The 15,644-nt window shown below is 37.3% G+C and overlaps 1 protein-coding gene across 5 annotated transcripts in view; it reads right to left on the bottom strand.

The window, feature by feature from the left end:
- Positions 1-6,608: 6,608 nt before the first annotated feature.
- The window catches only part of MATR3 (matrin 3), a 29,047-nt gene continuing 20,011 nt past the window's right edge, over positions 6,609-15,644 (bottom strand). For 4 of the 5 annotated variants that reach the window (XM_011282371.4, XM_045059691.1, XM_011282373.4 and 1 more), the window contains 6 exons: positions 13,605-13,736; positions 12,665-12,708; positions 12,200-12,575; positions 10,240-10,606; positions 9,641-9,762; positions 6,609-7,828 (listed from right to left, as the gene is read on the bottom strand). In XM_011282371.4, coding sequence (XP_011280673.2) covers positions 7,778-7,828; positions 9,641-9,762; positions 10,240-10,606; positions 12,200-12,575; positions 12,665-12,708; positions 13,605-13,736 — 1,092 coding nt within the window. In that variant the 3' untranslated portion in view covers positions 6,609-7,777. The remainder of the gene's footprint in view (positions 7,829-9,640; positions 9,763-10,239; positions 10,607-12,199; positions 12,576-12,664; positions 12,709-13,604; positions 13,737-15,644) is intronic. The other variant, XM_011282379.4, reaches the window with a different exon arrangement.

Here is a 15,644-nt window from a genome sequence, read left to right as displayed (position 1 = left end):
CACCCAGGTGCCCCTTTTTTCTATTTTTAAATGTTTTTATGTATTTTTGAGACAGAGAGAGGGAACGAGTGGGGGAGGGGCAGAGAGAGACAGAGAGAGAGAGGAGACACACAGAATCCGAACCAGGCTCTAGGCTCTGAGCTGTTAGCACAGAGCCTGACACGAGGCTCGAACTTACAAACTGAGAGATCATGACCTGAGCCAAAGTCGGGCGTTTAACCCACTGAGCTACCCAGGTGCCCCATATAGTCTGAATTCTCAATTGCATTTATAAACAGAAAAAAAAAAATCACACCTTAAATAAAATCTATCTTATGTTCCTTTAGCAGTTTGGTAATGGTCTTGTCCCTATGCTCATTTGTATCGTGTGGAAGCTGGGAAAAGTATGTACCCCAGCATCACCGAGTCTTTAGAAAGGACCTAGCACTGTACTGTGGTGGTTAGCAATGGCCCCTGCTCTGAATATTGAGAATTCAGATGAGGACACAAGAGCATCAGGCAACAAATTATGAATACCTACCATGTGCCAGAAGCGTCCTAGACATAGACATCACATGGCAGTAACTGGCATGATCTTTTCCTAGAAAAGTTGTTGATACCACCTCACACCCATTAGGACAGCTACTATCAAATAGGCAAAACGTAGTAAGGCAAGAATGTAGAGAAACTGGAGCCCTTGTGCAGTTGGTGGAAATGTAATATGGTACAGCTGCTGCAGAAGACAGCATGGAGGTTCCTCAAAAATTTAAAAATAACATTACCATATGATCCAGCAATACCACTCCAGAGTATATATCCAAAACAATTGAAAGCCAGCTCTCAGAGACATTATTTGTACACCTATGTTCATAGTATTACTAACAGTTAAAATGTGGAAAGAACCCATGCCTATTAACAGATTAGTGGATAAGCAAAATAAGGCATATAAATACAATGAAGTATTAGTCTCTGAGGAGGGAATTCTGCAATATGCTACATCATGGATGGAACCTATGTACATGAAGTGAAATAAGTCACAATAAGACAGATACTGTAGGATACCACTTAAACAAGAGAGTCAAAATCCTAAAAACAAGGTAACGATGGTTGTGAGGGGCCCAGAGAAGGGGTGGAGAGTTATTGCTTAATAGATAGTTTCAGTTTTACAAGATGGAAGAGTTATGGGGATGGAGGACGGTTGCAGAACAAAGTGAATGTAACACCACTGAACCGTATACTTAAAAATGGTTAAGATGATAAATTGTTATATAGATTTTACCCCTCCCCCCCCCAAAAAAAACCTATCCTTAGTTAAAAGGAGGATCAAATTTGTATAGGTTGAGTAGGCAGGATGAACAGGATTTAGAAAGTAAGGTGAAGATGCAGAGTAGGTAAAGGTTTTTGCAGAAGGTAGATGTGTGTTACATACTACAGAATACTGGAAGTTGGAAGGGCAGAGGCAATTCCCCTAAGACTGGCCAAACCCATTGTGCTTGCTTTACACAGCTCAAAGCTGCTGCTTAAAATGACAGGTCATGGGGTGCCTGCGTGGCTCATTTAAACAACTGACTCTTGGTTGTGGCTCAGGTCATGATCTCATGGTTTGTAAGTTTGAGCCCCCGTGCCAGGCTCCATGCTGGCAGTGTGGAACCTACTTGGGATTTTCTCTCCCTCTCTTTCAATGCCCCTCCCCTGGTTGTGCTCTTTCTCAAAAAAAAAAAAAAAAAAAAAGCCAGGCCAGAGATATACCTGCTGCTTGTGAGAAGTAGCCACAATCAGAAAAATGAATTAAGAGGTATCACTACAGCTTCACCATCCATCACACTAATGAACTGCCATACCTTCCCACCCACAGGCTCTCATGACCGCAAAATAAACTACAGAATGCACATAAAGAAAGGATAAACTGGGGATTATCCTGATACAACTGGAGAAATAAAAATAGAAAACGAAAGTCCATATAGATTTGTAGTTGCCAACAAAGTAGCTGTAATCCAATTGCTAAAGCCTTTTGATGTTTATAGACAACTTAAAAAAATATTTATTGTTTTATTTTTGTGAGAGAGAAACAAAGCACAAGTGGGGGGAGAGGGGGCAGAGAGGGAGACAGAATCAGAAAACAGACTCCAGGCTCTGAGCTTTCAGCACAAAGCCCTAAGTGGGGCTTGAACTCGTGAACTGCAAGATCATGACCTGAGCCGAAGTCCAATGCTTAACCAACTGAGTCATCCAGGTGCCCCAGCAGATTTTATTTTTAAATGATCTCTACACCCTTGGGGCACCTGGGTGGCTCAGTTGTTTAAGCGTCCAACTTCAGCTCAGGTCATGAACTCACGGTTCACGAGTTCGAGTCCCACATTGGGCTTTGTGCGGACAGCTCAGAGCCTGACTCTGCTTCAGATTCTGTCTCCGTCACTGCCCCTTCCCTGCTCATGCTCGGTCTCTCTCAAAAACAACTAGATTAAAAAATTTTTTAAATGATCTCTACACCCAACGTGAGGCTCAACTTTAACAACCCTGAGGCCAAGCCTCGTATACTCTACCGACTGAGCCAGCCAGGCACTGCTATAGCCAACTTTTAGAAAAGGAACAAAAGTCATTTAAATCTGGAGTCAAATAGCCAATGAGAAACTACTGCTTTTTATAAATATTTTTTTAATGTTTTTTATCTATTTAGTATTTATTTTTGAAAAAGAGTTTGAGGCAGGGGTGGAGCAGGGAGAGGGAGACAGAGGAAGCGGGCTCTGTGCAGACAGCAGAGACCGTTGTGGGACTGGAACTCACAAACTGTGAGATCACGAGCTGGGCTGAAGTTGGACGCTTAACCAAATAAGCCACCGAAGGCACCCCGAGAAACCACTACTTCTGATTGAAAGCTAGCAAAGTTGAGCAAATAGGAATTGGTCCTGCTTTAACACTGTATATACAAGTGCAAAGACTGAAACGTGAGTACTGTCCTGTATCAAAGGTAGGACATCCCTGGTGCTCTCGGCACATCACACTTTGCATCAGGTCTTTGGGGCCAATACTTCATTATCAATGCTACCATGTATGGAGCAAAAGGACATCATGGCTCAGAGGTCTTCAAAGCTGTACTTAATGCCATCCCACTCCAAGTTTACATATGCTACTGGGGTGGGCATTAATGTCCATTTTTTTGTCTACCACATCCAATATAGACTGCCTTTCCATTTCATTAATTTTCACATTCTTTATTGTACATTTGGCTTTACGGAGTTCTTAAATTATGTTGAAATTATAAACTAAGGCTAGAATTTTATGTTCATAGAAAGGCCAGTGCTAAAAATCTTAAGATAAATCCTGTAGTACGTTAACATAATCTTAAAAATTAGTATTACATTCCAACAGTCCTCACCCATAATTTTTTCATTTTAATCTCTGTAATCTGATACCTGTTTTTACCTTCAGATTTTTACCTAATAATGAGCATTTTGAGCCTCACCCAGTATCAAAGACAGTTAATCAATCAGCAAGTTATACATACTTGAGGGACTGAGGTAGCTATTTTCATTTTGCTATTCACTTGAAACTTCAACTAGTTGTTATTAAGCTTTTTCACTAGTTACTATGTTGTAATTCACAGTGGAAAAAGAGAAAAAAGGAAAAGAAATATCCAGTTAGGCAAAATAGTGAATTCCCAAGACTTTGTTTCTGCCGCACTAGCTTTCCTTGAAATGTGATTGTACCAAGTCCTCAGAAAATTACGACTCGAATGTTCTGAGCAAAAGATAAAAGACACACTTGGGAAAGTAGTATCTAGGGTTCTGAAATGGAGTATCTCCCATTAGTTTTTATAAAAATGCTTTGCACAGGCTTCCAAATGGTGATTATTTTCCACCATTTCCTGTAGTTGTTTGCAACAGTAGCAAAAGCAGCACTTCCAAAGGAGTTCCTAAAGCAGGCTCGATTTCAACTGCTTAACCAAAATACTTCTGTTCAGCTACAGGTAAGACAATCATTCTCAAAGTGTGGCCTCTTTATGTGACATCACCATCACCTAGTAACTTGTTAAAAATGCAAATTATCAAGACTACCCCTAAACTAGCAAATTAGAAATTTAACCCAGCTAGTGCCTAGTGACCCAGCCACATTTTATTTTCAGAAAGAGCACACGACAGCACTTGAGTGGGGAAAGGGTAGAGTGAGAATCCCAAGCAGGCTCCAAGCTGTGAGCAGAGCCTGATCTCATGAATCCTGAGATGACCTGAGCCAAAATCAAGATTCAGATGCTTAACCAACTGAGCCATCCAGGTGCTCCACAGCCATGTCTTAACAAAATTTCCAGATAATTCTGATGCATGCTAACATTTGAGAACCAAACTAAAGGAAAATAACTCACACTATCATTTTGTTACTAGTGTTGACTCTAAGCATCTTTTTAAAAAATTTGAGAGAATCCCAAGGAAGCTCTGCACTGTTAGCATGGAGCCTGACATGGGGCTTGTTCTGATGAACTGAGACCATGACCTGAGCTAACAGTCGGATGCTCAACTGACTGAGCCACTGAAGTGCCCCAACTCTTAAAAAATCTTGATCTCACGCCTAACAGTCACAGGACTAGCATCAAAGCGAAGGGCATTCTGCTTTTAAAAAGGTTTTAAGTAACGTCTATACCCAACGTGGAGCTCGAACTTAAAATCCCAAGATCAAGAGTCACCTGGGTGGCTCAGTCAGTTGAGCTTCCACCTTTGGCTCAGGTCACATCTCCTAATCCGTGAGCTCAAGCCCCACATCAGGCTCTGTGTTGGCAGCTGAGTGTGGAGCCCGCTTCGGATTGTCTCCTTCTCTCTTGCAAATAAACATTGGGGGGGGGGGGGGGAAGGGAGTCACAAGATCTACCCACTGAGCCAGCCAGGTGTCCCTGGAAGGGCATTTTAACCCCAGCTAACAAACAGCTCAGGGTTGCCAGAGAACACAATCCCAAACTCATTACCATTCAATACTTGAGCTTTCAGCTATATTAAGCTATATTCTATAATGGAGACCAATAAAAGAGACCACACAGAGCTGCTCCCAGCCCAAGTACAAGCGATCTTAAATAATACACACTGACTGGACCTAACATTTCATGCTTCAGATTTTTTAATGTTTATTATTTTTGAGAGAGAGCATGAGCAGAAGAGAAAGGCAGAGAGAAAGGGAGACAGAATCGAAAGCAGGCTCCAGGCTGTCAGCCCAGAGTCCAACGCAATCACTTGAACTCACCGAGAGATGGTGACCTGAGTTGAAGTTGGACGTGCCCCCACCCCTTTTTAAGATTTTAAAGGAATCTCTCCACCCAAAGTGGGATCTGAACTCACAACCCCAAGATCAAGTGTCGCATGCTCCACTGAGTCAACTGAGGCACCCCGCTGTTTTTAAATAATGTTCTGCAGTGTTCCAGCAGGTTTCCACTACACATCATTCTCTTTACTCAGTAATGTTACATTCTACTGTTCAAACCCACTGAAAACCCATCATGAACAAAGCTAGGCAAAAAATAAAGTCTATTCCTCTTTGATAACTCTAATACCTGCCATTAACACTTAACAGGCTGTATTTTGTGTTCCCCATCACCCTAAAAGAGGGGCACGAGGAAACCTCTAAGAAGGAATTCAGGGAATAGAGTACCTTAAAATTTTCCTTAGAACCTTAGACTATAGGAGATGGTGTAGTTGGTGGCCAGAAATTCACTCTGCTCATTAATAAAATTTCAAGTGAAACTTTTAGTGTACCCTAATCAGTTTTACAGTCAATGAAAGCCTTATCAGAGTCACTCTGAGATCCCACATTTATGAGCTATATAGGCTTAAAAAATACTACTACTACAAATTTAAGGGGTTTCTAAAATTTTCCCTCACAGAGGATTTACCTAAAGGCTAAAATGGTGTCAGGCAAAATGTTCTTAAACTTGACAGCAGGTTTACGTGGAAACATTCCCATGAAAAAAGGTTTGCCATAATCTGGGAAATAGCTGTTACAGATTTATCTATCACTGGTAATTTATGTATGAGAATTTCTACTTCCTAAATGTTATCAAATGAAGACATTAAACTTTTTTTTTTTGTACAGCCTGGTACAGCCAACAAAGTAGGACCTACGGAAAAAAGCTATCACTGACAGGAAACAATTAGGGATTCCAATGCACATAAAATACTTTGGGTTGCTTGCTGTTAGTTAAGTTGGAATTAAAAGCTGGTAATTAGTAAAGGCCAAAATTAAACTACAGAAGTAAACTGGCAAGGATTTTTTGTACATGTCACATTAGAAAAACATTAACTGCCTCTGAGATGTATACCATAAAATTTTGATTCATCTTTTAATACACCTGGATCTAAGAGTTTCAAAGAATTCCTAGAAATTCTTGTATTTTTTAAAATTAAAAATTTATTTTTTAACAATAGGTAATAAATCCCTTATACCAAGAATCCCAACAGATTTTGAAAAGCTAGAACTAATTCTTGATATTCCATGTTATTCCCAACTTTACTGTTTCACACTTAGGCCTAAACACAAGCTTTTACCATTTCCTCACCCTTAGCATTTTAATGTCCAAAGGTTTTTAAAAGCCCCATTCCACACACCACTTTTTGTCATGTAACAGGAACAAGAAATCCACCAGCACCAAAAACTTTAAAACTCAGTTCTTTAGTAGCAGTCTTTAGAACACTCTAGATTAAAAATGTAATAATTTGTTAAAGCATGCAAAAGAGTGTAACAGTGAATAAAAACCACAACTGACAAAAATATTGGTTAACATTCCAAATATGTATAACCAATGAACTTGGCCTAGGTTTTTTGTTTTTTTATTGGTATTCACTTCAGAAACTTGAATCCACAGATATAAGCAGTATATTACCAGAAAGTTACAAGTAAACACAGATTATACATGCAAATTTCTGTTCACAAAGGTCACATGTGCAGGTATATGAATTAGAAGCGTGCGTCTAGTTTATGGCCAAACTTTTTAAAATGCAGAAATGTAAAATTACATCTTGAAATATGAAGAGATGGTCTACACACTTCAAAAATCAAATGTTGCTTATACCAGATGTATGACAGCTACAGGATTCAAGTGACAAGCAATAAGATCTCAAGAAATTAATACTGCTCAAAGGGAACGGGAATATTTTTACATTTCACTGAAAATACATTGACTACTAGAATACGAAATCTAGCAGGAACTTAGGGGAAAAAAATTACAAAAATCTAAAGCCAATTACTTAGTATTTCTTATTACCTAAACAACAGCATGACATTAAAAGAAAACTGCACCTGCATTATAATTGCCAATCTCATATTAATGAAGATATCCAAATAAAACGCAACCAAAAACCTTCAAACTCCAAATGATGAGAAGTCTGCAAAAGGCTCAGATTAAAATGCGGAATGTTTCAGATGAAAGTAATAAAAATACCATTGGTTTTGTTCTTTATTGAATGGAATCAAAAGTTTTGACATTTCTTTGAAGCGTGGAACTAAATTTCATTTCTCTGAATGATTCTAGGTATCTTTTTTCTTAGTGGTGCAAGTTGTCTTAAGTAACTTACAAGTCAGTCTCTACAAAGTACTTCTGTCTGTTACCATTTTGATAAAACAAAAACAATTCTTCATTAACTTAACCGTATATGTATTTTTGCTGTAACACTTAACACATGAACAGACATCTAATATTTTTCCACTAAAACAAAAGAGTACAATAGTTTTCTTCTAACTACCAGTATCGTATTTAAAAAAGGTTAACATTAAAAACAAAGAACCATTATTTTCTTTGAAATTGTTAAGCTTCTTGCACATCTTAAGCTTCCTTCTTCTGCCTGCGTTCTTCTGCCAATTTATTCAGAAATTTCTGAAAAGGAAAAAAAAAAATTACAGGGATTAAATCACATAAGAAACACCTAAGCGAATTCCAAAATGAAATATTCTATCCAAGTTTACTCAGAATTTGAGTGTAATTTAACTACAACCTTACCAATATTTTACAAATTCAATTATTCTTGTTAAGTCAGTGTACAAAACTAAACTAGTTCACAGTACACAAGATGTGGGGGAGAATGATAAAATGTGAAAAAAAGATTATTTCAACTTGCAATTAATATTAACTCACACAGTTAAGAAAACAAAGACCATACTTGCATAGAAGAACTGCCACTGATCCAAAAACACAGATTAGTTAAAATAACATGCATTTATTCAGTGTGCCTTCCATTAAACTAACATTTTCTTAAAGGGCCAGCCAGCAGTATTTATTTTAAGTCTGTGGGCTCTTTATTTCATCTACTCAATTCTGCTGTTACAGCAATAAAACCAGCCATAAACAGTACTTAACTGAATGACTGTGACTGTGTTCCCCCAGAACACCTCATTTACAAAAGCAGTGGCCCCTGTATTACACACCTGTAACTTCTAGGGTTCTTGGACATACTAAAACATTAATAAGTAACCTTCCCTTAACAAATCTAAAAGATTCAAAGTTTTTTTGACTTTTGGGTAGAATTTCTCAACTCTATCACAGTTTCTCCAAATTGCTGAGAGGGTTAAAAGCCACTATATCCTTAAGGGAAAAAACACTCAGGAAAGTATCAAGTCATTATCATAATCAGCAAAAATGTAGTGCATGGTAAATTTTAATGAAGTTGACAAAGTTCCTTTAGAATAAAGAGAGCCACCTCTCTTTAGAACACCTCCAATAGAACAAATATCTAGAAAATTATAATAGCTAGAAAATATTTACAAGTCTATCATTTATAAAGTATCAAATACCAGGATACAACTTGTGTCTTAATACTCTTCTTTGTAACAGTTTCTGCCTCCATACAGCTAAATACCAAAACAAGTATTATTTGTTTGCTGCTACTAATGGGATTAACCACCATTCTTTTTTCATAGGCATAATGGGAAGATACATACAGGTAGCAAAGAACATTTACATTTAAAACTAGTGACATAGCCAAGAACTGGAATTATTTCCTAAATTCAAGCCTATCTTTATCCATCTAAATCAACATACAGAGCACATTTGATGACTGAGTATACAATGAGCTCTGTATTAGAAAGCAGTGTAAAAAACCAGGTTATCTGTAATTCAGTTCTTTAACTTCTTTCAAGTTTTATACCATTATCTGTTTCAATAGTCCTTAAAAAAGTCACTAACAACAACACCGAATTTCAAAATCTAGTAAGAGAAATTTGTTATGATTATTTATTCATTTATCCTTTTACCTTTATCTCTCATTGGTCATATAACTCACAAAATATCATTATTAATAAACAACTTAAAGGTGATATAAACATCATTAAGTATAAAGAGACATGGCACTTTATAGAAGTTGAAAAAGGTTTTCATTATTCCACTTGGGATTTCAGGCCTCCAGGATCTTCCCAATTAGAGAAATTACACTCTCACAACGCTTAGTCAAGAATATTTAAGTAACTTTAATTACATCAGAATTTTAGAACATGGCTAGAAAATCATTCAATTGAATGTACCATAGAATGTTTCTAGAATCCACTAAATTGTTTAACGCCCATCAATAAAGAAGTAAATGTGTCATCTCTAGGATGGGTCTACAGAAAGTACCACACACATTTTACTTTATACAAATTTACATTATTTGTTAGTTTTCATAAAAGAACTCTTCTCTTTTAGGTTCAGCCTTACCTTTAATTTCTGATAATGAGGAAGGCTGCTGCAATGAGTATTCTTTGCAACTTCTTCATTTGTATAAAAGAGTGAACACAGCTTACAGTAAAACCCTGTTTTAGGTATCACATAGTCTATACCTAGAACACAAACATACATTCTTACAAATTTAGTAAACTGAAGATTTAATTAGTGTTGTCAAATCTCTTTTTCCGGTCAATGTAATTTGAACGAGATAATATTGGTGAGAAGTCCAATATAACCTAAGCTAAAACAAAACAAAAGCCATGATATCAGTAGTTAATTGTACTCAATTGACAGTTAAGGTCCCACCTAACTGCATTCTTAAAAAGGTAGAAATACAAAAGATAAAGAAAAAGCAATGTGAAGTTCTCAGAAACCTTTACGCGGAGAAAGAATATATTATGAAATGGTAACAAAAGATAATACAAAATGAGAGTTGGTTAAGTGGAAAAGAATGTATTAAGATTTACAAAATGTTCTGCAGAGAAATAGATTTAAAATGGTATCAGAGTTTATGTAAGACCAATTTAAAAATCTTATTTAATAAGAACTTGGGGAGGGTGAGAGGGGAAGAACAAAGCCTTAAATCTCACCAACAGGAACATTGGGCTGGTATGGTCCAATTCTATACTCATCTGGGATTGTATAGTCCTCCTTGTTTTCATCACTTTGGCCATCCGCATTTTCACTTGTATCTTTGTTGGGATCATCAGCATTCTCAGCAGATTCCGCACCTGGTTCTGTATTTTCCTCATTTTTAATCCCATTTTCCAACGCTGCTTCGTTTTCTTGATCAAGTTCCTCGATCTTGTCCACCTTAATTTCAACCAAACCATCATCATTTTTGTCACCAGATTTAAATGTCATGCCCGATTTACGAAGTTTCTGACGTTCCGAATCTTCCTCATCACCAACCTCATCTAGAGTGACAAAACCTTCCATACTCCCTGGGAAACGACGCTGTTAAGAAAGACAAATTTACTCTGCAACAATTATCCTGCAGCATCCCTTCCATTTGCTTTACTTGAAGGGAAAGGGATAGCGTCTTTGTCTTTATTTATTCTCTCAAAATACTGACTTTCTCCCCCAAAATCAGATTTTTTAAACAAAAAAACTTAGTTTTAAAACTAAATAAGGGCTTGCTTCACAAAAAGAGCAGAAAATAAATGAAATAAGGACATTATATTCTACACTTGCTGTAACTATTATGCTACAAGGGATTATGTATCAAAAATGTGATTTGATGGGGCGCCTGGGTGGCGCAGTCGGTTAAGCGTCTGACTTCAGCCAGGTCACGATCTCGTGGTCCGTGAGTTCGAGCCCCACGTCCGGCTCTGGGCTGATGGCTCAGAGCCTGGAGCCTGTTTCCGATTCTGTGTCTCCCTCTCTCTCTGCCCCTCCCCCGTTCATGCTGTGTCTCACTCTGTCCCAAAAATAAATGTTGAAAAAAAAAAAAAAAAAAAGTGATTTGATAAAAGTAGTTCAATGGTATCCTTTGGAAGACAGTATCTTAGGATACAACTGTTGTTTAGAGAATATGCAGTCTAAAATAGTGTAGTGGTTAAAAAAAAAAAAAAAGCAAGCTCTAGAGCATGACCTATGTTTAAAGTTTAGATTCTGCCACTTACAAGCAGGATGACTGTAGACAATTTATTAAACTTCTCTATGCCAAATTTATTCATTCATGACATGGAGTCAACAAAGGTATCTACTACTTACAGTTACTTTGAGGACTAAATTAATTAGCATATAAAAAGAGCTTACAAAATTTATAGCATATAATAAATGCTCAATAATTATCAGCTCTGAAGACTGCAAACGGATTCTGCAACAATCCACTTCAAGGAAAATAACTTTATCTGACCTAGCCATCAACATCTGGAGATAAAAATTCGTTTTCTAATAGCTGGAACGTTGCTTACAAAAACCAATGGACCAAGATTACTGAGATCTCATTGTAACAGCCATTTAATGCAAGGGCATTTTAATACTCTAATCCTCATCATAGGTAATTCAGTACACCAGTCTCTTGTTTTACTCTTTATGCTATGCATATGTTTGTCTATTTGAGTTCACTTTAAATGCTTTTATGTGTTCTCAAAAAAGGTCTGCAAATATTGAGTATCTTCAGATATTGAATTATCTGATCAAGCTTTTCGTTCTCAAATAGGAAAATTCTTCAAGTCTAACACTTTTAAAATGAGTGGCTGAATGTTTTAAGTATCTTGGGTCAGTTAACTTAAACTCATATCCCATCTTTTTAAAAGTTCGACTACCAGGCTGCCTACCAGTACTTACACACTACCACCACAGTACACAAATAAAAGTCAATTTCTTTCCTTGCTAAAAATTTCCCTATGAGTTGACACCTTTTTATAACTATTTTAAAAGTTACTTAACCTACTTATTGCAGAGTTCACTTTTAAAAATTTACCTGATTTTTTCAAATATAACTGACTAATTCTCTTTAATCTGACCCTGCTAATGTAAATACGAAACATTTATCTGATCTAGTTTTCTGTTCAAACAGGTCAATATACAATCTCCCTTTACCTTTTTAAGCTTTTTCTTTGCAGCTGCTGAAGCACTGGCATTTCCATCTTTTTTCACAGCTTTGTCTGAAGGTTCCTTTTTCCCATCAGAAGCCACATCACCTAAATTAGCAAGATCTGTCTCATCTCCCACTGAACTGCCACTTTCTAGCAGTGCTGCTGCTTCTTCCTCATCGACAAGAAGCTCATCTTCAGATTCAAGAAGCATGTTAGGTTCTTGCTCTGCTTGGTCATCCTTTGTATCTTTTTCACCATCTTCACCTGACTTCTCCTCTTGTTCTTTACCTTCAGTTGTACTTTCAGTCTTCTGGGAACCATCAATTTTGGATTTCTTATCACTTGGAGATTCTTTGCCATCTGGAGAATAAGATCTTTTCCTGAAATCAAAAGGATACCCCTCAATTAATTCTGAGTTGGAAAACAAAAGTTTAAAATACTAGCGTATATACACACAAAACAAAATTACCGAGATTTATCTTTTTTCAGTAAGTCAATGCCTCTGTTGGGAATCTACAAGACAAAATTTTGTAGAAGTTAAATAAATGTATTAGAATATGTTCATTTGCAGATTATATGATTATCCAATTAACTAACATTTGATAACCATCCTTTATATCATCAACTAAGCTTATTCAAGCTCTGTAACCGTACCTTAGAATTTAAGCTGCTTAGGGTCAGCAGTTCATTATAATCAACATTTCAACAAAGCGGCAGAACAGTGGGTAATAAATATTTTGGTAGCAGAGCTCTGTTCAAATAAAATCTTTAAATAGAATAAAGCAATACAGCCATTTCTTACACAGTACCATTAAAAAAACAAAACACTTCTGAAGAACACCAGGGGGGGAAAAGGTTGGTATCTTTAAAAAACCAAATCCTGGGGCGCCTGGGTGGCTCAGTCGGGTTAAGCATCTGGCTTCGGCTCAAGTCATGATCTCGCGGTCTGTGAGTTCGAGCCCCGCATCCAGCTCTGTGCTGACAGCTCAGAGCCTGGAGCCTGTTTCGGATTCTGTGTCTCCCTCTCTGACCCTCCCCCATTCATGCTCTCTGTCTCAAAAATAAATAAATGTTAAAAAAAAATTTTTTTTTAAAAACCAAATCCTTTATTCTTAGCAAACAAAAATGTTTACAAGAATGCCATGGCGTGGGGCGCCCAGGTGACTCAGTTGATTAGGCATCTGACCCTTGATTTTGGCTTAGGTCATGATCTCACAGTTTATGGAATCGAGCCCTGAGTCAGGTTCTTCCCCGACAGCATGGCGCCTGCTTGGGATTCTCTCTCTCCCTTTCTCTCAGCCCCCTCGCCCTCAGCTTGGTGGTGTTCTGTATCTTAAAAAAAAAAAAATGCTGTGGCTTAAAATATGTGAGATAGATTTTATAATGATGACAAATCCAGTACTACATACCCTCAGTACCAATTTTTTATATTTTTCTGACAAGTCAACTTTAACACATCTCCCCTGAAACCAAAGGGCCTTTTTCAAACAGTGGTCGACCATTGCCATTGCATCTTCTCTGGTCTCCATCTCAATAAAAGCCTTTAAAAAAAATAAAGAAAAAAAAGAAGAACATTAGTTTTCAAAGAACTGCATTTAACTCTGGTGCTTATTATTTTTTTTAATCCATCTGTTAGGACAATTTAGTTTTTTAATAGAGACCCCAGTAAAAGTTAAAAATCACCCAATTACAAAGTAGCACTAAATATTAAAACATCTGTATGTTTTCTGTACGTTTTCTGTAATATAAATAAAAAAATAATTGGCTTAGAAACTATTACTCAAAATACTGTTAGAAAAATTAATTTAAAAAGTATGGGGGCAACCTGGGTAGCTTAGTAGGTTCAGTGTCTGACTCTTGATTTCAGCTCAGGTGATCCCAGGGTCATGGAATCAAGCCCCGCGTCAGGCTCTATGCTGACAGTGTGGAACCTACTTGGGATTCTCTCTCCCTTTCTCTGACCCTTCAATCACACTCTCTCTCCAAATAAAAAGTCTGGAAAGGGGCACCTGGGTAGCTCTGTCAGTTAAGTACCCAACTCTTGCTTTCTGCCCCTCCCCTGCTTGTGCTCTCTCAAAAATAAACAAACATTAAAACAATAAAAAAAATAGTCTGGAAAGATACAAACTCAGAATGCCCTTAAAAAAGACTTAACAACAGGGGAACCTGAGTTGCTCAGTGGGTTGGGTGTCAGACTTTGGCTCAGATCATGATCTCATGGTTGGGGAATTCAAGCGCCATGTCTGGCCCTGTGCTGACAGTTCAGAGCCTGGAGCCTGCTTCAGATTCTATGTCTCCCACTACCCTCCCGCTCAGAAACAATACACATTAAGGGGAGGTGTGGGTGGCTGGCTTGGTTGAGCGTCCTACTTTGGCTCAGGTCATGATCTCATGGTTCGTGGGTTCAAGCCCCATGTCAGGCTTGTGCTGACGGCTTGGAAACTGGAACCTGCTTCAGATTCTCTGTCTCCCTCTCTCTGCCCCTCTCCTGCTCCCACTCTGTCTCTCTCAAAAATAAACATTAAAAATAAATGTTTAAAAAATAAACATTAAAAAATATTAAAAAAAAAGTTAACAAAATAAACATTCTCCTTACTCTGGATTTTTAAAATGAAAAATACAAGTTAACAACTTAATTCACCCATTCAATTCACTTAATTTGAAGTCTAAAACATCTATAGAGTTAAAGCACTCTTGGATAATGCTGGTGTGATTATAAATTGGTACTATTTTTTTTAAGACCAATTTGGCAATATCAAAGTAAAAAAGACATCAGGATCCAAAAGTCTAATTCTGAAATTTTATCCTTCAATTATTTGATCTGAATATGCAAAAATTCACATGCTGCCAAGTCCAAAGCAACACCAATGGTTCAGTCCAAAAAACTAGCAACTCTAAATATCCACCAACTCAAGAAGTTAAATTTGTTATAGTTTTTAGTCAATGTAATCCACACAAGGAATGATATAATACCACTTGAGGGAAGAAAAAACAGCATAACTATATACAAACTAATATTTTTGAAAGCAAACTTTAAAAACAAATAGCGTTACCAGTCTAGGCAAGAGAAGGAAATCTTTACTTCCCACTTTATAATTTTCAGTACTTATCTTTATACATTAAGAACATCTAGTAGGACTTAAAGAAATCACCATGTATCAGTTAGGCTAAGAATATTTATCTAGGAGGGGAGACTAGGTGGCTCAGTCAGTTGAGCTTCCAATTTCGGCTCAGGTCATGAACTCATGGTTCCTGAGTTTGAGCCCTGTGTCAGGCTCTGTGCTGACAGCTCAGAGCCTGGAACCTGCTTCGTATTCTATCTCTCCCTCTCTTTTTCTCAAAAATAAACAAACAAACAAACAAAAAATTTTTTTTTGAATTTTTAAAAATTATCTATGAGAAGATGAATTTAATTACCTCCCCCTTCACTAAAAATATATACCAAAAAA

The sequence above is a fragment of the Felis catus genome, chromosome A1 (genome assembly GCF_018350175.1).
Source record: "Felis catus isolate Fca126 chromosome A1, F.catus_Fca126_mat1.0, whole genome shotgun sequence".
Lineage (NCBI taxonomy): Eukaryota > Metazoa > Chordata > Mammalia > Carnivora > Felidae > Felis > Felis catus.
This window is presented reverse-complemented; position numbering and strand designations above follow the sequence as displayed.